The 21,342-nt window shown below is 45.9% G+C and overlaps 1 protein-coding gene and 2 long non-coding RNA genes across 3 annotated transcripts; 2 read left to right on the top strand and 1 right to left on the bottom strand.

Moving 5' to 3' along the window:
• Window positions 1–267: 267 nt before the first annotated feature.
• Window positions 268–4,863, top strand: LOC140704458 (uncharacterized). Its single transcript, XR_012083663.2, has 2 exons — window positions 268–361; window positions 922–4,863. It is a non-coding gene; the product is annotated as an uncharacterized LOC140704458 (long non-coding RNA).
• A 2,317-nt stretch (window positions 4,864–7,180) lies between these two features.
• Window positions 7,181–20,857, bottom strand: LOC140704456 (uncharacterized). The gene is made up of 3 exons (XR_013541848.1): window positions 15,263–20,857; window positions 14,471–14,559; window positions 7,181–10,510 (listed from the first exon to the last, which is right to left on the bottom strand). It is a non-coding gene; the product is annotated as an uncharacterized LOC140704456 (long non-coding RNA).
• On the top strand, window positions 11,364–14,293 carry LOC144586806 (uncharacterized). The gene has a single exon (XM_078385622.1). The coding sequence runs from the start codon at window positions 13,025–13,027 to the stop codon at window positions 14,171–14,173; it is 1,149 nt and encodes a 382-aa protein (XP_078241748.1). The 5' UTR covers window positions 11,364–13,024; the 3' UTR covers window positions 14,174–14,293.
• Window positions 20,858–21,342: the final 485 nt, after the last annotated feature.

The following is a 21,342-nucleotide window of genomic DNA, read 5'->3' as shown; positions in this document are numbered from 1 at the left end:
ATGCACCCATAATGTCCTTTAGCATGGCTCCATGAATGAACATTGAAACCTAGCCACTCAAAATGCAGCACAAATATTAAACAAGGTCCTTTGGGATTATTTGGGGTTTTTGTAACACTGATAATTAAAGGTTCTCTAAAAATGTATCTGTAGCCTATAATGCCATATTTAGACTGTATAGGTCCCTAATCTGCCCCAGATACAAATCTGGAGGTAGTGCTGGAAGATTCATTTCCATAGAGGTCCTCTGAACAACTCCATGGGCTACTTCCCTCTGCAGGACTATAAAAGCTTCAGATGATTGAAAAGAGAGTATTGGAAGCATCCTGAAGAGAACAAGAAGCTCAATGAACACCACAAGGTATTTTGACAGAAAATCTAACGAGGAGAGGAGGAAGGAGGGAAGGAAGCACAAAGGGAGCACCGATAGGAGCTTAGACATTTCTAGCCCCTGAGAAAGCTGGTACGGGTTGAAAGAGAATCAGGATGGAGATGAGAAAGACCATCAAGCAGGAAAGAGGAGGGGAGAGAACAGAAGGAGCCGGGTGGGAAAAAATACTCACTAGACGATGATAATCCGTTCCACTGATATCATCGCCCCCCTTTGGGTCCCCAAGCTTTGGAGGGAGGGGATGGAAGGAGCTGCAACGTCCCTGGGGGGGAAGGGGGCTTGGGGGGATACCAGGCATGGGGTGGGTGTGCAGGGATGAGAAAGTTGGTTGGAGGGGAGGGGGCCATATCCAGATGCCTCCCCCCTCTCCTACAAGGGCAACCTCTATGCTGTCCCTCCCACCCACCCACGCACCCCCCAGTGGCCCTTGAACCTGCTTGAAGAAGAGCCTGGGGCCTTCCCCAGGTAAAATCCCCACATTTTATTATTTAGTTATTGAATGATTGATTTGTTTATTTATCTTATAAAAGACAGTTCACAGCGATGGGCGAGATCTGCAAGAACTGAAATAATTAAAACACAAACAGACAACCTTTTAAAATGCAGGAGACCCCAAAGTGACCCTAGAGAAGGTGACCGAAGAAGACGGACCCCTTGGCACCAGGTGAGGTTGTGGAGGGCACCGAGCGGGAGGGAGGGAGGAGAGGGTCTCCCTTCCTCCCCTTTTAGGCCTTTTTCCAGCTCCCGCCATCCATGTCGGCCCCAGGAGGTGGACGAGACGTCCTTCTCCGGGCAGATCTTTTGCAAGGCCAACGGCTCTGAAGGGTCAATCCACGACCGGACCTGGCCGGAGGTTAAGAGGGGGAGGAAGAGCCCGCCCTCTGGGTCCCTCCCGTATCCTGTGTCGGTTGTGGCTGAAGTCAGTCAGAGGGAAGAGGGCGTGGGGCGGGGTGGAAATGGGGCAGGGGAGGATGATGATGTCCCTGCAAGTGAGAAAGGTTTCTGGGGCCATGAATGGGGACCAGTTGGGCTCCACGACACCCCAGCCCCCCTCTTGGCATCCTCTTGGGCCACTGGGCAGAGGAGCGCCTGGGGAGACGGATCGTGTGCCAGCACCCGTTTCTTCCAAATGAGCTTTATACGATCCTTAACCTTATACGGGTCCTCTATTGTTAACAAAGTAGATTCAGCAAATAAATGAATCACAGGCTTATCTTTTTCGCCAGTGTCCTGTATTTAATTAATAAATTGAGTTGCATCTCCTGATAGCATTCACCAACAAATCTATAACCAAATCAAGTAATAACTGGGAAAGGATGTATCTTTAGCTTGTGTCCCAGAATGGAAACTGCCCAGGTGTAACTTTTTAAAGGGCATCAGGGAGGGGGCAAGGCGGATTTCAGGTGGTAAATCCTCCCAAAGGCGTTGGAATGACTTACGTAGACCATGTTTCTGAACTACTCAGACGCCAGCACTGGTAGAAGTAGAAAGTCCAGTCTGGAACCACTACAGGCAGTAACCGGATCCGTGAAGCCTAGCCAGACCCCAGGCCCTCACCTTTGCAGTAATAACAAAGTGCAATAATTATTGACTATAATGGGATCCACATTGGTCTTACTTGAATTGAATTGTAAGGGTAATATTCTTTTCAGTTAGAGAAATGGCCAGGATGTAGGTACTTCTTATCACATGTGGTGGGAATGTGACAATTTCTTGGTTTTTAAGGGAAATAATGAAATTATCACGTATAGTGGTACATCTTAGAATAGCTTTCATAACCATTTTACTTCTTTTAAAAATAAAAACAAATAAGGCGTCCCCAAGAAAACTAATTTGCATTCGGGAAAGCTTGAAGGTAAGTGGAAAAGAGGAAGACCAAAATATGGGATGGATTGGCTCCAGAAAGGAATCCCCAGCCTTGAGTCTCCAAGAACGGACCACAGCTGTTGAGGACAGGACAGCCTGGAGGTTTGGCCCATAACAACAACAACAACAACAACGGTCAACTAAAACAGATGGTGAAATCAATGGTCGTCCTGGGGAAGCCTGGAGCTGATGTGCGTTCAATGGCTTCTTCAACCTCCTCGTCTCAGCTTCACATGTTTTCACAGCTAACCTCCATTTTCGCCTTCCTGTTCCGATCTGCTCAGAGGTGAGCTTCCTCCCAGCTGCACCTTCCTTTTCTGTAACATGGCTTGCGCGCCTTCAGCTGACTCTCTCAGCTTCACACTTTCCCAGCTGCCATCTCACACTTTTCATAGGAAATCATAGAAAATTGAAGTCAGACAGGGACTACGAGGCCATCCAGTCCAACCCCCAGCTCAAGTCCGGAATAAAAATCAAATCAGATCTGCCAGGTGATCATCCAAGTTCTTCCACATTTAATTCTTTTAATCTTTGAGGCTAATTGTTTTTTTAATCTTGTTTTCCCACTCCTTACCGGTCTGTTCAAACTGCCTGCTCTTTGGATAAGAGTCTTAGGACATGTGTTTGGATAGAGAAGCCAGAACAGACCTCATCTCAACCCCCAACCACCTGGACTGGAGGAAGACGGTGAGCCGGATCGGAATCTGGCAAGAGCCAACGTTCTCCCCATTGTGGGTTAATGGGCTTAAAGACCTCACCTGTCCCTCTCATTCTGCAGGGCTTTCTAAAAGGGGATTCGTTGTCCTGGCTGCTCACTCACTCTCAAACCCGCTCTTCACCGAGAGAGGCAGAGACCGTGTGTGCTTGCCTAGGTCCGTGGGCATTGCCTGAGTAGGCACCTCTCGACTTGCTTTTACTATTTGGTATTTCTTTGGGACGTGGTGGTGCTGTGGGTTAAACCACAGAGCCTCTGGCGTACAAGGTCAAAAGATCAGCAGTTCGAATCCACCCGTCAGAGTGAGCTCCCGTCTCTTGTCCCATCTCCTGCCAACCTAGCAGTACAAAAGATAAACAGGTACCACCACAGTGGGAAGGTAACGGCGTTCCGTGTCTAGTCGCCCTGGCCGCATAACCACGGAAGCTGTCTCTACACTGGCTCAACCACTTGAAGACAAGGATGACCAACTCCCTAAATCAGACACGACTGGACTAAATGTCAAGGGGAACCTTTACCTTTACCTGATGTCTTTGTGAAAGGAAAGTCCGATGCTGCAAAGAAAAATACTGCATAGGAGCCTGGAATGTAAGATCTATGAACCTTGGTAAGCTGGATGTGGACAAACAGTTGATGTCAAGAATAAACAATGACATCCTTGGGATCAGTGAACTAAAATGGATGGGAATGAGCGAATTCAATTGAGAAGATTATCATATCTACTACTCTGTGCAGGAATCTCATAGAGGAAATGGAGTAGCCCTCATAGTCAACAAAAGAGTGGGAAAAGCTGTACTGGGATACGATCTAAAAAATGATAGAATGATTTCAATACGAATCCAAGGCAGATGTTTCAACATCACTGTCATCCAAATTTATGCTGAAGAGGCTGAAATTGACCAATTCTATGAAGACTTACAACACCTTCTAGAACTGTCATCAAAGAAAGATGTTCTTCTCATTCTAGGGGACTGGAATGCTAAAGTAGGGAGTCAAGAGGTAAAAAGTAAAACAGGTAATTTTGGACGTGGAGTTCCAAATGTAGCAGGGCAAAGCCTAATTGGGTTTTGTCACGAGAACAAGCTGGTCATCACAAACACTCTTTTCCAGCAACACAAGAGCCAACTCTATACATGGACATCACCAAATGGGTCATACCAAAATCAGATTGATTATATTCTCTGCAGCCAAAGATGGAGAAGCTCTATACGGTCAGCAAAAACAAGACCTGGAGCTGATTGTGGCTCTGATCATCAACTTCTTATAGCAAAACTCAGCCTCAAGAAAGTAGGAAAAACCACTGGCTGGTCAGGTATAATCTAAACCAAATCCCTTCTGAATACACAGTGGAAGTTTAGAACAGATTTAAGGAACTCGATTTAGTGGACAGAGTACCGGAAGATCTATGAATGGAGGCTCGTAACATTGTACAGGAGGCAGCAACAAAAACCATCCCATGCAAAAAAGGACAGTGGGTGTCCAATGAGGCCTTACAAATAGCAGAGAAGAGACGGGAAACTAAATGCAAGGAAGATAGGGAAATGTATTTGCGAAGGCTTTCATAGCCCGGATCTAATGGTTGTTGTAGTTTTTTCGGGTTCTTTGGCCATGTTCTGAAGGTTGTTCTTCCTAACGTTTTGCTAGTCTCTGTGGCCAGCATCTTCAGAAGACAGCACCAGAGCACAGAATGCTGTCCTCTGAAGATGCCGGCCACAGAGACTGGAGAAACATTAGGAAGAACAACCTTCAGAACATGGCCAAAGAGCTCGAAAAACCTACAACAACCACAAGATAGGGAAAGTTACAGAAAACTGAATGCAGACTTCCAAAGAATAGCAAGGAGAGACAAGAGGGCCTTCTTAAATGAACAATGCAAAGAAAGAGAGGAAAAGTATAGAAAAGGAAAAACCAGAGATCTGTTCAGGAAAATTGGAGACAGATGAATTATTCCAGAAAGATTTGGATATCCTGGACAACCCAGATACTGTAGTGTGGTTGCTGACCTTGAGCCAGACAGCCTGGAGAGTGAAGTCAAGTGGACCTTAGAAAGCATGGCTAACAACAAGGCCAGAGGAGGTGATGGCATTACAGTTGAACTATTTAAAATCTTAAAAGATGATGCTGGTAAGGTGCTACACTCAATATGCCAGCAAGTTTGGAAAACCCAGCAGTGGCCAGAGGATTGTAAAAGATCAGTCTACATCCCAATTCCAAAGAAGGGCAGTGCCAAAAAATGCTCCAATTACCGTACATTTGCACTCATTTGACACTCTAGAAAGGTTATGCTCAGTATCCTTCAAGGTAGACTTCAGCAGTACGTGGACTGAGAAGTCCCAGAAGTAAAAGCTGCTTGATCATGTGATGGATTATGTAGCCTAAATGTATTCATGTTAGATCTTGAGAAGGGGTATTGGGATCTGGCAAGATCCAACACTCAACCCATGGCGGGTTAATGGGTTTAAAGACTTCACCTATCTCTCTTTTTGGGAGGCACTATAAAAGGGGATTAATTGTCTTTGCTCTCTCGCAAGCCCACTCTTCCCCGGTGCTGACTGATGGAGCGAGGCAGAGACCATGTGTGCTTGCCTAAGACCTGCCGCCCTCCTTCTTGCTTTTACTCTTTGGCATGTTTTGTTATGTAGCCTTTGTAGTTTTATGGTTTTCTTAGGATGTCCTGTTTACATTTCCTAAGAGAATTAGATAAAGATTATTCCTTAAACTTTTGTCTCAAATCTTTTCACTGAAGGCCATCATTCAGGGAGAGAAAGAGATGAAGCTCTTGGTTCTCCTTCTCTGCTTTCAAGAAGAGTCCTAAATATGCATCACCAGGGATCAATACTGTTGGTTTTTTTTTAGAAGTAAAGCAGAGGGGAAAATACAAGGGATCCTCCTACATTGCCCTCGGGCTCCGAAGGATCAGCCCCCCCCCCCTTCCATTGGCTTCTATCTAAGCTGCTTCCGAGGAAGGCGATGGGTTGAATTCTGGAGTGAACTCCCTAATCTATCTCCTTTTCTGGACGGCACTTCAGGCTGTAGACGTTCATCAGGAACGGGTTGTGTACCTCTCAGAAGAAGAGTGGGTTCTACCGGATCTCGGCTAAGGCGCTGGCTTCCCAGCTGTGGCCAGGTTTCGAAAAACACCCACAGAACGTGAATGCCACACCCTGGTTTTAACTGGAGAACAACTCAAGGATGGGTTTAGGTTAGTAGCAGAGATGTGCCTCAAAGGTCTCAAGGTGAGGTCTCATGGTCTCAAAGAGGATGATGGCCACCATGAGTACAGCGGAGGTCATGAACACCCCAGGCGAAGATTCATCTCAAATCTAATCCCCTTCTTCTGTCTCTATGCTAAAAGGATTGTCTGGAGGTCTGGAAAGGCCAATGAAGATCCTAGAGAGGTCTGCTTTTCTTCTTCCTGTTGAGTAAATGGCCCGTTGGAGGTTCATTGTCTTCTTTGGGATTTGCCAGGAGAAAAAGATGAAGATCAGGGAAGAATCAGACTCAGGACAACAAGGGGCTGGATGGCCAGAAGCCCTATTAGTGGTTCAAATTTGGGATCAGCTGATCCTGCCAGCTGGAGTTCCCGCATCCCATCGCTTCCAGATAGTTGAAGGAGACCAAGGAGAGGGAATCTGAGTCACTTATCTATCTTCTGGGAGAATTCCCCCCCCACACACACACACTGGTGGCTCCCTTATCTATTCCTCACTTTCATGTGTCTGCATGTGTTCATGTTCAGTCTCTCTCCATCATGCACACTTGCTTCTTCTGAGGTCCCTGGCAGGTGTGTCTCTGAGCATGTGTGAATGCGCACAGGGGCCCGGAAAAGCATAGGTGGAAACAGAGTGATGGGGAAGGCAGGCGAACACGGGCGGATGTATTCCCGTAGGAATGTGTCAACATGGAGAGTGGTCGACCAGACCAGATGAGCGGGATATAAATCAAATAAATGAATAAATGAAAAAATAAACACAAAATGAGAACAAAGTCCAACAAAATGAATATGCATTTGTAAATAAAAATAAAAATAGTGCTGCCTAAAAAATACTCTGCTCCTATTTTGGCTTCTCTGATCAAACATCAGTGATTGGTCAATCTTATTTTTCTTCAGCTGGGTGTCCAAATCTACTAAATAAATTGGGAACTTGGAATTTCTAATTTGGCCATTGTAAGTGTGCACTTAAAAAAACACCAGACAAAACAACGACTTATGCAATGTTGACTTTATTTCAGGGAAACAAATGTTGCCTAAGGAATGTTCTCCCTCCCCCCAAAACCAGTCTCAGTGGGTGTGGCAAAAACAAACAAACAAAAAACTAGAATACATTCCTAGACAATCCCATCGTCCTCGTTGTTTAGTCGTTTAGTCATGTCCGACTCTTCGTGACCCCATGGACCAGAGCACGCCATGCCCTCCTATCTTCCACTGCCTCCTGAAGTTGTGACAAATTCATCTTGGTTGCTTCGCAGACACTGTCCAGCCATCTCGTCCTCTGTTGTCCCCTTCTCCTCTTGCCGTCACACTTTCCTAACGTCAGAGTCTTTTCCAAGGAGTTTTCTCTTCTCATGAGATGGCTAAAGTACTGGATCCCCTCACCCATGTCCAAAAATGGGGGGGGGGTGCCGAATCGGAGAGAGGCTGCTTATAATGCTTTCTTCCCCCCCCAACCCACAGAGCACACAGACTATTCCAATCCCCCTCCACAGCCTTCGTTGGTGGTCCTTTGCTAGTGTTTTTTGAAATGAAGAAAAGAGAGGGGGATCCACTGGTGCGACGACCGAGAGCGTAAGGGGGTCTCCGTCTCTTGCGGATGGGCTGAGATGCGTGGTAAGAAGGCAAGGAAACGAGGCTGCTTTTCTTTTAAAGAACCCTAATCATGGATGACAGACTTCTCTGCAGCACTGGCCCTTTAGATCTACGACAATTCAAGGATCCTTCTCACTTGAGGTATCTCTGTCTGTGTGTGTGTGTGTGTGTGTGTGTGTGTGTGTGTGTGTGTGTGTGTGTGTGTGTGTGTGTGTGTGTGTGTAACAGAGGGTTGGGGAGACTTGAGGAAGGGTGTCGCTCCCCACCTTCCATTAAGCCCCGGCAGAAGGCACCCCGAAAGGTGATCCAGCTTCTTCCTAAGCCAAAAGCCTGCCTGGACTGCAAGGGAACCCTCTGACAAAGGAAACAGGCAGAGGAAAGAGGGAGGGAGAATGGGGAAAGGTGCATCCATTCACTTGAGATGGCTCAAGTGAGTGAGCCAGGCTGCATCCTTTGGGAGAAATCCACAAATCAAGAGGGGAAATCTTCAGGAATGGCCTCTCCTTCATCCCTCTTTCAGAGTAACCGGATGGGGAACCTGCTCAGGTTTGGATAAGGCCCATGGATACCTTAAACGGGCTGACATGTTCTCAAGGAAGACTGTGTTCAGAAGACCCTAAGGCAGGTCTTCAAAGGTGAAGAAAATATTCCGTGTGCTTGAAAGAAAGACTCCAGCATGTTTGCCCTTGGTAAGTATCATCAGTACCTCCACACGGTCTTTTGCAGAAGCAAGAAACGAGGAACCCCCTCACTGGCTTTGTAGTGGAAGTGATTTCCCATTATCTCCAAGTCTCTTTCATCGGCTCGCTTTGATTCCCACACTTTCCTTTTTTTCCCTGTTGTTTCCGATCTCAACAGACATAAATAGGGTCTCGGGTCCAGGCAAATACAATACTGAACGGTGCTCGTTATCACTTTTAATCCACAACTGAGACCGTTGACATGTGTCTGAAGTGACTGCCAGCCCATCCTGACCAAGAGTACTTGAGCCTTTTGGGTGCAGAGTCAGACCTGTACTTGCTTACTGATAACCCTCCAATCTCAAGTAACTAATAACGCACAACAGGCCACAAAACATTAATGCACACATGAGGACTAAACCCTGCCCGCAGGCCCTTTAATTAAGTCCATGAAAGCTTACATTAAAACCTAATGGTTAGTCTTTAAGGTATCACGTGTTTTCCTTTCTCTCTTTTGTCTTGTCTTGTTTTGGGTTTTTTTGGATTTTGCCTGATACCCTTTTAATTATTTTACTGCACACATTTGGTCTTTATAGCACCCCTCCCTTCCCCTTTTCTTTGTTCTTATTCTGTATTCTTATTTCTTTCTCTTGTAGGAATTTTTACCAAACAGACTTCAGAAGAACGGCTCACTTAAACACTGGTCCTGAATTACTGCACGTAGGAGATGCAACCATTCACCTCTGACAAAAGCTCACCTTAAAATACACAAGTTTTTGTCTTTTGGTCTTATTATTAATAATAAGTGAGTGACTGTGTCTGGGAGAATTTCTGGCCTGCACTCCCTCGGCCTTTTCAGGACTGGGACCCTGCTGCTACTGCTGATGCTGCTTCAGGACACCCCACCCCCTTCCACAACACCAGCCACCTGGCTGGGAGGGGAGGGAGGCCATAAAAGCCGGAAGCCTGGCCCTGGGTGGCATGCCATGTATATTATTTATATGCACTGTATATGGTTTATTTTTCTTTTATTATTTGATTTATATGTATTAAGTTAATTTTGCCTTATATATTTTTTATTTTTTATTTCTTCTTCTTTTCCTTTTCCCCCCTACCTTCCTGCCTTCCTCTCCCTCCCTCCCTCCCTCCCCCTTTTTGGATATGGAATGGAAGGCCTGCCTTCCCAGCGAGGGGCCCCAAAATATTTCTGTGGTCACGGGTAGAGGAAGGTATGGCGTTGGCTCAGTTTCCACTCATGTAAGAAGAACGATGGACAGATGTTTGAAGGCTGTCCATTGTTCTGTGACTGAGACCAACCCTCAGTATCGAGGCAGCCAGTTCAGTCATCCTTCCACTCTACGCCTGGTGTTGTTGAATGCCAGGTCTGCATCCAGTAAGGCCCAGGTAATCCACGACCTTATCCTGGAGGAGGATGCAGAGGATGTGGATGATGATGAGGATATTTCATTTCTATGCCGCCCCATGTGGCAGCCAAGGCAGGTGCTGATGCCCCTGCAAGGGAGGCAAGTTCCTGGAACCCGAACCAGGCTCTCACCCGAACCCAGACCCTCAACACCCCCCACCCCACTCTTCCCACCCAGAGCGATGGGGGGGCAGGAGAGCCCCTGGGGGGAGGGGCTGCCCGTTTCCTACCCTGGGAAAAGTGTGTGTGTGTGTGTGTGTGTGTGTGAGAGAGAGAGAGAGAGAGAGGTTTGCTGCTGATGATTTTGGTTCAAAAAATTATCAGGAAATTATCTGAATCTTCCAAGAAGAGACTTTTTTAGAGGCAGGATATTCAGTCATTAGATTCTTAATTAGCATAGAATTCATTCATTCAAAATTACTTTCCTCCTCTTTGTTTGTCTTACTGTCTCTGTTGGCACAGGGGATGGTGGTCGGCTGGACGACCGGACCTTGGGGGCTGGAGAGGCTGAGCAAAGGCCCTCCCTGGAAGGTCTTAAAAAGCAGACGGAAGTTGTCTGTCATCATCACACGGGGGGTGCCGGACCACCACATTCTTCTGCATAGCCTCTTTCCGGTTTTTCATGCCTCTGTGAAATAATACGGGATATTAATGGAAACCTGAAACACTCCACAGGCTGAGGGTTGGGGGGGCTTGAACAGGAGTCCCACACACACACACACCATTGCCGTTCCCAGAGTGACACCACATGAGGGAAGCTGACTCCCCCTTTCGTCAAGTGACCACTCCTCCCCCAGACATAAAGCCATGATCAGGGCTGTGAAGGGTAACAAGCAGAAGAGGGTCTCCTGCAGAGTCCAGGGGGTCCCCAACCTCAGGCCTCCTTATATTCTTGGACTGCAACTCCCAGAAACCTTCACCACCGCCTCTGCTGGCCAGGATTTCTGGGAGCAGAAGTCCAAGAACATCTGGAGGCCCAAGATTGGGGACCCCCTGCTGTAGACCCTCTGGATGTCCTCCTTGGATAGTGGTCAACCTTCAGCCGCCCTTTGCTCTGTCAGGCTTGGTCTCCTTTTTCCTGCTGGCAAGCCAGGCACGAGATTGCGCAGCAGTTTTGGGCTATTTCCTGGCTTTTGGAATCATAGGTATAGAAGCACACACACATGCCCCTGCACATTCATAAGCAGGAGAGTATTTTTTTAAAGAATTGAATTCTCCAGATTGTTAAAAACACAAAGGCTTCTATCCTAAGAGAAAGATTTTGGTTTTGTCGAATCAAGAAGCCTTCAGAATGATTTGTTTTTTTCTTCTCTCCCTAGGATGGGGTGAGACTCAGCTGATGCTCTCCCAATTTTTTCCAGACGAAAAGACAAGAATCAAACTCCAAAGCCCCCTGAAAACTTGAATAGCAGGTGAGATCTCTTTCCTTCTTTGAGATCAGATGCAACACTGTGTTTGTTTATTAAACGATAACCCTATGAATCGCAGGATGCGATTCATTGTAAAGCTGACATCAGTATTTCAGAGAATTTTAGCCCAATCGTAGGAAGCATCGGGAGCGTTTGGAGGGTGCCTTCTACCAGACCTTCCAGAGTGCCTGGTGAGGGCAAGAGGGGCCACCGAGATGGGGCATGAGAGTGCAAAGGAGACTGAGTTGGTGTGAAATCCCCATATTCTGAGGTTCACTTTGAGTCTCTTCTGTCAACTTCATTCTGTCACACATTCATTCGGGAGACCTCTGGTTTGTGAAAGCAAGCACACACTGTCAGTTCCCGGGCCGAGTGGGGATTCGAACCCGGGTTGCGTGAGTCCCAGTTTTACTGTCTACAGCAGTGCTTCTCTGAACACGTGCAGAGTGTTTTTCTTTTGTTTCCCAGTCCTGCTGGGCTCAACCCTGTGGTCACCAAGAGCAGGTGCTGTCTGTGAGATTCCAACCCTGGACAGCCTGGCATGGGGCCTCCCCGGAATTTCTCCTTTCCTCTTTTGGGATCCAAGAGGGTGAAATGAAGAATTCACTCCTGTCAGGACCAGCCTCTCTCTACAGAGCGCTACTCCTTCGGCCAGAGACCCTCCAGGTATCTATATATCCCATTTCTGCTGGGCTGAGTCCCTTTAATCGTCCGCTGGCACAAATCCTTTCCAGTAAGCCTAGCCTTAAACCTTTATTTATTCTATTTATTCTATTTATATATTCTATTTATATCCTGCCTATCTGGTCGATATGACCACTCTAGGCGGCTAAACTTTCTCTTCTGCACTTGCTTGTAGCTAGCAAGTACAGACACCTGGGCTTTGTAGTCCCTTAAGACTCACTAAAGCTCAGAGGATTAGGACTCCATCTGATAGCAATATCGTGGCCTTGCTACTCCTGGAAGCAGGCTCAGCAGACTCACTGTTCAAGAGAGCAGTCCTGTAGATTTTTAAGATTTATTTTCTATTGAAAAAATAAAGTTTCATAGAAAATTCAGTTCGTTACACAAGTTCCAGTTAAGTAAAAATAGCTAAAATTTCTAAAAAGCTTTCTTCAGGGTCAGTGGTTTAAATATCTGCTTGCAGAACCAGAGGTTCCCCGCTGTGTCTCCCACGAGTAAGGTCAGCCTGTGTGGCCCTCGGGAAACTGCACAGTACCAGAAGCAGGGAATGGGGAACGACTTTTGAGTATTCTTTACCTAGAAACCCCTGAAAAAAGGGTTGGCATCAGTCAGAATTGACTTGATGACCAATGATTAATATTATTTAGGATAGTGGTTAATATTAATCAACTATATATTCCCATCACTGTCCCTTTGGGAAGTTCATGCTATTTTCACAATACGGCAAATTTTTCAAATGTTGCCAGTAAAGCCTTCAGGAGACATATGCCTTTCAAAGGGAACAAAGACAGAGCAAACTCTTTGTTTTGACCTCCAGTTAGATTCTACTCTGTGCTACGTTCTCAAGACATCTTCTTTTTTCTCTATCAGGTAACAAACTCGATGGGCAGAATTATACAGAGTCACTTCTTCTGGCCCTGAAAAGAGTCGGAACGAAAAGCTTGGAAAAAGCCATGAGCTAGAGGAGAAAGGGCTTAAAGAGACAGCTTCAGACCAGTGCTCCTAGTTCAGGTTAAAGAACTCACCCTGGGGAGAAATCATACAAAAACATGGAATGTAAAAAGAGTTCCGGCGGGAGAAGAAATCTGTGTTCACATCAAAGAACTCACACTGGGAAGAAACCGTGTAAATGCACGGAATGTGGAAAAAGCTTTAGTCACAGTGGTCATCTTAGGTCACATCAAAGGACCCACACTGGGGAGAAACCACATAAATGCATTGAATGTGGAAAGAGCTTTAGTGAGAGTGGTAACATTAGATTACATCAAAGGATCCACACTGGGGAGAAACTACATAAATGCATGGAATGTGGAAAGAGCTTTAGTCAGAGTGGTCAGCTTAGGGTTCATCAAAGGACCCACACTGGGGAGAAACCACATAAATGCATGGAATGTGGAAAGAGGTTTAGTCACAGTGGTGCCATTAAGTTACATCAAAGGATCCACACTGGGGAGAAACCACATAAATGCATGGAATGTGGAAAGAGCTTTTGTCAGAATGATCAGCTTAGGTCACATCAAAGGATTCACACTGGGGAGAAACCACATAATTGCATGGAATGTGGAAAGAGCTTTACTCACAGTGGTGACCTTAGGGTACATCAAAGGATTCACACTGGAGAGAAACCACATAAATGCACGGAATGTGGAAAGAGGTTTAGTCACAGTGGTGCCATTAAGTTACATCAAAGGACCCACACTGGGGAGAAACCACATAAATGCATGGAACGTGGAAAGAGCTTTTGTCAGAATGGTCAGCTTAGGTCACATCAAAGGATTCACACTGGGGAGAAACCACATAAATGCATGGAATGTGGAAAGAGCTTTAGTCAGAGTGGTGCACTTAAGTTACATCAAAGGATTCACACTGGGGAGAAACAACATAAATGCATGGAATGTGGAAAGAGTTTTCGTTGCAATGATAATCTTAGGTCACATCAAAGGATTCACACTGGAGAGAAACCACATAAATGCATGGAATGTGGAAAGAGTTTTCGTTTCAATGATAATCTTAGGTCACATCAAAGGATTCACACTGGGGAGAAACCACATAAATGCATGGAATGTGGAAAGAGCTTTAGTAGGACTGCTGACCTTAAGTTACATCAAAGGATTCACACTGGGGAGAAACCACATAATTGCATGGAATGTGGAAAGAGCTTTAGTCAGAGTGGTCAGCTTACTGGAGAAGGACTCTGACTGCTGGACTGAATTATATGGTATATGACTGCTAAATTGATTTACAAAGACTTTGACCTGATTTATGCCTGAACTATGTTGGAACTGCTGTGTATGACTACAGGACTGGAAATAAGGACAAAGCTATATGTGTATGTATATATTCTACAAACAAATTGAGTTAATACAAATTTTCTGCTATCAACCCTGTCTTATTGCCTGGTATCTTCATCTCTCTGGGGAATTCGACTGGTTAGCGTCACCTAGTGCCTCCTGGTAATACTGCAACTCTGTCACACCTCTTGAAATTTCACTGACCTTGCAAATGTTGGAGGGAATCTGGGATTTGCCTTTTCGTTTTTGGTCCCCAAAGGAGCAAAGAGACATCAACTCAGTCTCACCCCTTCCTAGGAGGAAAACAAAATAGAAAAGATCATCCTGGAGGCTTTATGGATAAAGCAAATCAAAAACATTTCCTTCCGGGATGTGCCTTCCACATGTTTCTATTGGAAAGAAAGGAAGGAAGGAAGGAAGGAAGGAAGGAAGGGAGGGAGGGAGGGAGGGAGGGAGGGAGGGAGGGAGGAGCATCTCACGCTGGGCTCCGAGATCAAAGCTCCCCCATCTCAGGAAGGAGGGGAGGCAACAGCAGGGAACCAGAGAGCAACAGGAACGATGCTTCCCACAGACACCTGCGATGAAAGCGTCAACACACAAGATGGCATTTTGTCCACAATTTATTTCTTTAAAATATTTTTACCCCACCTTTCTTCTTTAAAAAGATCACAAGGCAGTTTATGTAAATCTTTAAAACACAAGATTTAAAAGCTAAAAACAGCAAGACTACAAACCTTAAAAAGAATCAAACCAAAGCTACACTAAAAATGATAAACAAAATCAACATCTAGAAAACACCAGAGCCCGTGTGATGTAGTGGACCTCTGTTCTCATGGGACCCTTTGTTATTTCTTGTCACTTTAGGGATCCTAACGCAGAGCGTGTCTCCAAAGGCGCCCCTCGGCCTCTGCGCCCCCTCCGTGGGCCAAGGGCCCCGTGTGTCGTGGGGTTGCCGACCCAAGGCGGGCAGAGTTCAGGTCTCATGACTTTTCTCACCGGTTGTCTTCCAACCCCTCAACCTTGCTTTGCTCTTCCCTTTGAGCTCACTGCCAAGGAAAGGCGCCCACTGAGGGTGTGTGGGGGTGTCTTGGTGTCAGTTGCCCCTGCAGTAAAAGAAAGCATTTGGTAATCACTTCGTCTGGAACGGGCCCTTCAGAGCCATTCACTCTGCAAAAGACCCGCTGGGAGAGGGAGACTCCCCAGAAGGAGAGGCTGGATTGCCTTCAGGTCCTTCTTTCCTCCTGCTCTCCATGTGGAAGGACCGGAGCCTCTTCTGGCCTCTTTCCAAAGCCCCCTTTTTTGCTCCAGCCCATGGAGAGCCCAGAAGGGGAGGCAGGAGGGTGAATCCCCTGGAAGGAGGAGCGAGGGGGCAGGTCTTTTGCACAGCCGATGGCCCTGAATGGCGCCTTCGGGACCCAAAGACCAGAACAGTTTTGGCCGTGGGGTGAGAACGACTTCCAAGAAAAGACCGAGATGGATCCCCCTTCCAGCCTCCGCTGCAGAAAGATCCCGTGAAGGAAAGTACACCCCCTTCTCTCTCTCTCCTGATTCTTTCCTGCCTGCCTTTCGGGGAAAAGAGGGTCTGGGTTCACACAAGCAACGCAACAAGGAAGCCGCCCCCCCTCTTGCAGTTGATCCTCAGCTCAGGATCTGGTCTTGAGAGGGATCCGGTTAGCCCTCCTCTCTGCCGGATCAACGTGAAACACCTCAAAATGTTTTTCCATTACATGGTGCCTTGCATTGTGACGTTAATTCATTCTGCAAAAATCGCTGCAGGACGAGAATGTCGCAATGCAAAAATAAAAAGCCCATAGAAACGTATTAAAACACGATTAATGTGTTCCTATGGGCTTAAAACTCACAGTTCAGCGAAGATCCTCCATAGCACGGCCATTTCTGGTGCCTCTTAAGCGAGGAATCCGTCCCAGAAAACAGCGGGTGGCCATTTTGTTTACCCAGTGGCCATTTTGAAACCGCCGATCAGCTGTTCTAAAATCATCACTTTGTGATGCTTGCTTCCCCAAGCAGGGAACCAATCATCGCAAAGTGAAATTCCCTCATAGGGAACATCGCAAAGTGATCGCTTTTGCGATCGCAAAAAATGCATTGCAAAGCAATTTCATTGTAAAACGGAGCGATCACTCAAAATGTTTCTAGCACTGCTAAGGAATCTAAGGAATGACATCAAAATAATAAAATTGCAATAGATCCTTTATATAACATTTTAAATAGTAACAGCTCACAACCCCAGCAAGCTCAGTCACAGGGGAAGCTGGTGGGGGAACAGAGTGTTTTTTTTCTTTATCAATGAATGACTAATTCAGCTTTCTTTTAGCCCAAGATGCAGCATTTCTCCTACCCCCCACCGAAGATCATGTTGGCTGTTTTCTCTTTAATCCCCTTTCTCCTCCTCCACCAAAATCATGATCTCTAACAAAAGTGTACAACTGCCCAAACCCTATATGTGAAGTCCCGCCCCTGTTTTCATCTCCCACTCCCTTCTTTAGCTAGACTCCGGACTCTTTATTTATTTTTGTCCTTTTTTGGTCTGTGTTCCTCTTTTCCCAACCCCCCGCCCAGTCCTCTTTCTTACTGTTTCCTCCTCTTCTGCTTGGCTCAATTACATACAATAGGATCCCCTTGTCCATTTCCTCTTGCCTAGTTTCTCGAGACTTCCTCAAAAATCCCTCACATCAGCGGGATCATTAACAAAGGGAATATATTCATTATTTGCAATAGCAGCATTATTCAATCATCTTCTCTTTGCAAAAACAGAACCTACTTGCTGTCTATCTCAAGGGGAATTTCCTGAAATTGATGATTATATTCATCATCGTCGTCATAATGTGCCATAAAGTCAATTGTGATTAATGGGTGAGTCCTTTTGAAGGGGTTGTGCTTGTCAAATGTCAATTTAGAACTATGCATCCCAAACTTGGTTCCCCAGATGTTTCTGGACTACAACTGCACAGCGAGCGGTGAAGGCTTCTGGCGGTTTGAGTCCAGGAACATCTGGGGACCCCAGGCTCAGAACCACTAGCTTAGAAAGAGAGGAAATGCTGCTGGTCCAGAAAAGGAGCTTCCCTCCTTGGAACAGTAACTGGGCCCTTTCGATCACTTTGATCTCAGGAACAGAAAGCCATCCATCAAGAGAAGAGGCAGGAGGGCAACTCCTGAGGGTGATCCACCACTCTCTGTCCTTATATTGTGTCCGGAATGACTTTCTCTGAGTCTTCTAGGAGGGAAGGACTTTGAAATAGACAGGACCTCTCTCTTGATGTTTGGTTCCTGACATTTGTTGTCGCTCCTTTTGGTGTCTCCTAAAATCTCAGATCTTTGTGCCGATCACTGTCTGCTGATTGAGAAAACAGCTGCACAAACTCAACAAAATGGCACCAAGGCAGATTTCCGGATTGGAACGAAAGATGGAGGCAAGTGTTAAAAATTTGTATGAATCATGAGATGAAGGGGATTGCAATTCTGAATAAACAGTTGGAGTTTTTTTTAAAACCTTATTTGTTGCTTTGTAGCTTGTTTGTCTGTGAGGGTTTTTCGGCTGGAAGTAGCTGTCAATCTGTCCAGCATTAATCAATGGTTCCCTCCATGGCTCTGAATTCAAAGAGAGACCCATTTGTCTGCTGAGAGTTATTTTTCTTTACAGTCTGTTAATATCTGAAGGCCTTAGGAATGGACCTCGACAGATGGGAAACCCTGACATCTGAGCATCCAGCCTGGAGGCAAGCAGTGCATCATGGCCTCTCCCAATTTGTAGAGACCCTCGTCCAGCAGGCCAAGGCAAAGAGGCAGTCCCGAAACCAGCAAAACCAGGGAGCTGGACAGGGGACAGATTGTATTTGTCTGCAGTGTGGAAGGGATGGTCACTCTCAAATCGCCCTCCTCAGCCACACTAGACGCTGTTCCAAGACCTCCATACAGAGCATGTTACAATAGTCTCTCAAGAATGAAGTATGCCTCATCTGAAAAATCTGTTAATATCAGTTGATAGTGAATGTCTGTGAAAGTACACAAGAAGCAGAGTGGATAAATGAAATCATGTTCATTATTAGTTTGTTTTTGATAAGTAAATGTGTGTAGGCATCCTTCAGTCTTGAGAGACTATGGTAACGTGCTCTGTATGGAGGACTTGGAACAGTGTCTAGTGCGGCTGAGGAGGCCGATTCGAGAGTGACAGTCCCTTCCACAAACACAGTCTGTCCCCTGTCCAGCTCCCTGATTTTGCTGCTTTCGGGACGGCCTCTTTTCCAAGTCCTCTCATAATAGAGCACATTACCATAGTCTCTCAAGACTGAAGGGTGCCTACAAATTTTTTTTATTAAAACTTGTATCTGTTATATGATACCAGTCAATGTTTTTATAATTTTGACTGTGCCTGGAGTTTTTGAATCATCATCACCATTATCATCTTCATCCTCCCCTCCATGGGCACAGGCCTTGCTGAGGCAAAGGGACTTGCATGTTCCAGTGAAGTTGAGATCTTTGCTGAAGGGTCTCCTAAGCCAGACAGGTCTCAGCTGAGAAGCCAGACCAACTGTGTCCACGAACCGTCAATTAGGATGAGAGGAAATAAACAGAAATCCATACCAGCTCGGTCATCACCCAGGTCAACAAGGACTGTGTCAGATGCTATAGCCCCTGGGCATCTGGTTGCAATGTATTAGTTCCCCCTGTGTTCGGGCCCTGGTTAGGCCTCATCTAGAGGACTGTGTCCACTTCAAGAAGGATGCTGACAAAAATGAAACAAATTCAGAGGAGGGTTAAAAAGGATGATTGTTGTTGTTGTTTAGTTGTTTAGTTGTGTCTGACTCTTTGTGACCCCATGGACAAGAGCAAGCCAGGCCCTCCTGCCTTCCACTCCCTCCCAGAGTTGGGTCAAATTCATGTTGGTTGCTTTGGTGACACTGTCCAGCCATCTCATCCTCTGTCGTCCCCTTTTCCTCTTCCCTTCACATTTTCCTATTAAAGTTACAGATGCTCTTTATTTATTTACTCATAATCACAATCATTGAAATGTCTTGTGTTTACTTTGCCATTTAACCAACTTGTGTATTTACTCATTACTATCCTCACATCCCACAGGTGCTGGATTACATTAAGGCTAGTCTTCCACCTTCTTTGGACCCATGGCAATCTGCATACAGGAGAAATAGATCTACTGATGATGCTGTGTCCATTGTACTCCATACTGTATTGAGCCACTTAGAACAAAAGGGAACTTATGCAAGGCTGTTGTTTGTAGATTATAGCTCTGCTTTTAATACCATTCTACCAAATAGGTTGTTTTTTAAAATGATCAACCTGGGATTACCTCAGAAAATCTGCGTGTGGATAAAGGACGTTCTGACAGATAGGCCAAAGTCAGTAAGGATGGGATCCCACCATTCTTCTACCCTGGTACTAAGTACAGGAGCTTCCCAGGGCTGTATGCTAAGTCCCTTCCTCTATTCCCTGTACACACATGATTGCACCCCACTGTATAACACCAATGCAATTATTAAATTTGCAGATGATACGACAGTGGTGGGGCTCATAAATAAAAACAATGAGTACAAGGGTTGATACTTTGGTGTAAAGAAAATAATCTTACACTTAACATCAAAAAAACTAAAGAACTCATAATTGATTTTAGGAGGAAGAGAAATGTACATTTACCACTGTACATAAACGGTGAGGAAGTGGAGAGAGTTGGTAGTTTTAAATTTCTGGGCACTTACATCTCAGAGGACCTCTCATGGACTATAAATGCCAACATGCTAATGAAGAAGGCACAGAAGAGGCTGTATTTCCTGAGAATGCTCGGGAAGTTACATTTATCTCAGCATTTACTTCTGTCATACTATCGTAGCACCATTGAAAGTGTCCTAACCTATGGCATTCTGGCATGGTTTGGGAGTAGCTCTGTAGCGGACAAAAAAGCTCTACAGAGAACCATTAAAATTGCCCAGAATATCATCGGGCTCCAGCTACCAACCCTGGAGGACATCTTCACATCCCGCTGTCTAAGGAAATCACATAGCATCCTGAAAGACTCTTCCCATCCTGCTTATAACTTTTTTGAACTGTTACCGTCTGGTAACAGCCACCCTGTTACCATCTATAATTGCACTTAATAATGAGCTTAAAGACCACCAGTAGTGAATAATTAGTTGGATTGTGTTACTTGGCCTGCGGTGTAGATGTTTGTATTTTTTAGTGGGGGACTTTTAGTGGGTGGGGAATTTTATGTGTGTGCATGTGTCCGGTATCTGGGTGTCTGTGAATTTCGTTGTATGGGTATACTGTGTATATACTTACAATGACAATAAGTTATTATTATTATTATTATTATTATTATTATTATTATTATTATTATTATTATTATTATTATTATTATTATTATCATCATCATCATCATCATCATCATCATCTACCTTTGACTATCTAGCTGTTTCTCTAAGTCCTGACTAACTGAAATCCCAACTCTGACCCTAACTCATCCCTAACTGAAAACCTCCTCCCCCTCCTTGCTTCCTTTTCTGAGGGGTCGCCCCGGCCGCCATCCTCCTCCTCCTCCGGCTCCACCCACGGAAGAACAATAGAGACCCAATGAGAACTCACTCCTCCTGCGCGTCACCTGTTGCTGGGTGGAAACCCTCGAGAGCTTGTCTCCTTGGGCGTCCCCCTGCCCTATTATGGCGGCGTCTATGTGGGGGGGGTTGCCTGGCAACCCAGAGACTCGCAGGGGAGAGGTTCTGTTTCCGCCCAGAAGACAATGGAGACCCAATGAGAACTCACTCCTCCTGCGCGTCACCTGTTGCTGGGTGGAAACCCTCGAGAGCTTGTCTCCTTGGCGTCCCCCTGCCGTATTATGGCGGGCATCTATGTGGGGGGGGGTTGCCTGGCAACCCAGAGACTCGCAAGGGAGAGGTTCTGTTTCCGCCCAGAAGACAAGGGAGACCCAATGAGAGCTAGCTCCTCCTCCTGCTTCTTACACGTCACCTGTCTCCGGGCGGAAGCCCATCCCTTTGGGCAAGAACCGCCGTTCCCCCCACCCCCTTTCTTCCCCCTCGAGTGACTGA

Source organism: Pogona vitticeps, chromosome 2 (assembly GCF_051106095.1).
Source record: "Pogona vitticeps strain Pit_001003342236 chromosome 2, PviZW2.1, whole genome shotgun sequence".
Classification (NCBI taxonomy): Eukaryota; Metazoa; Chordata; class Lepidosauria; order Squamata; family Agamidae; genus Pogona; species Pogona vitticeps.
This window is presented reverse-complemented; position numbering and strand designations above follow the sequence as displayed.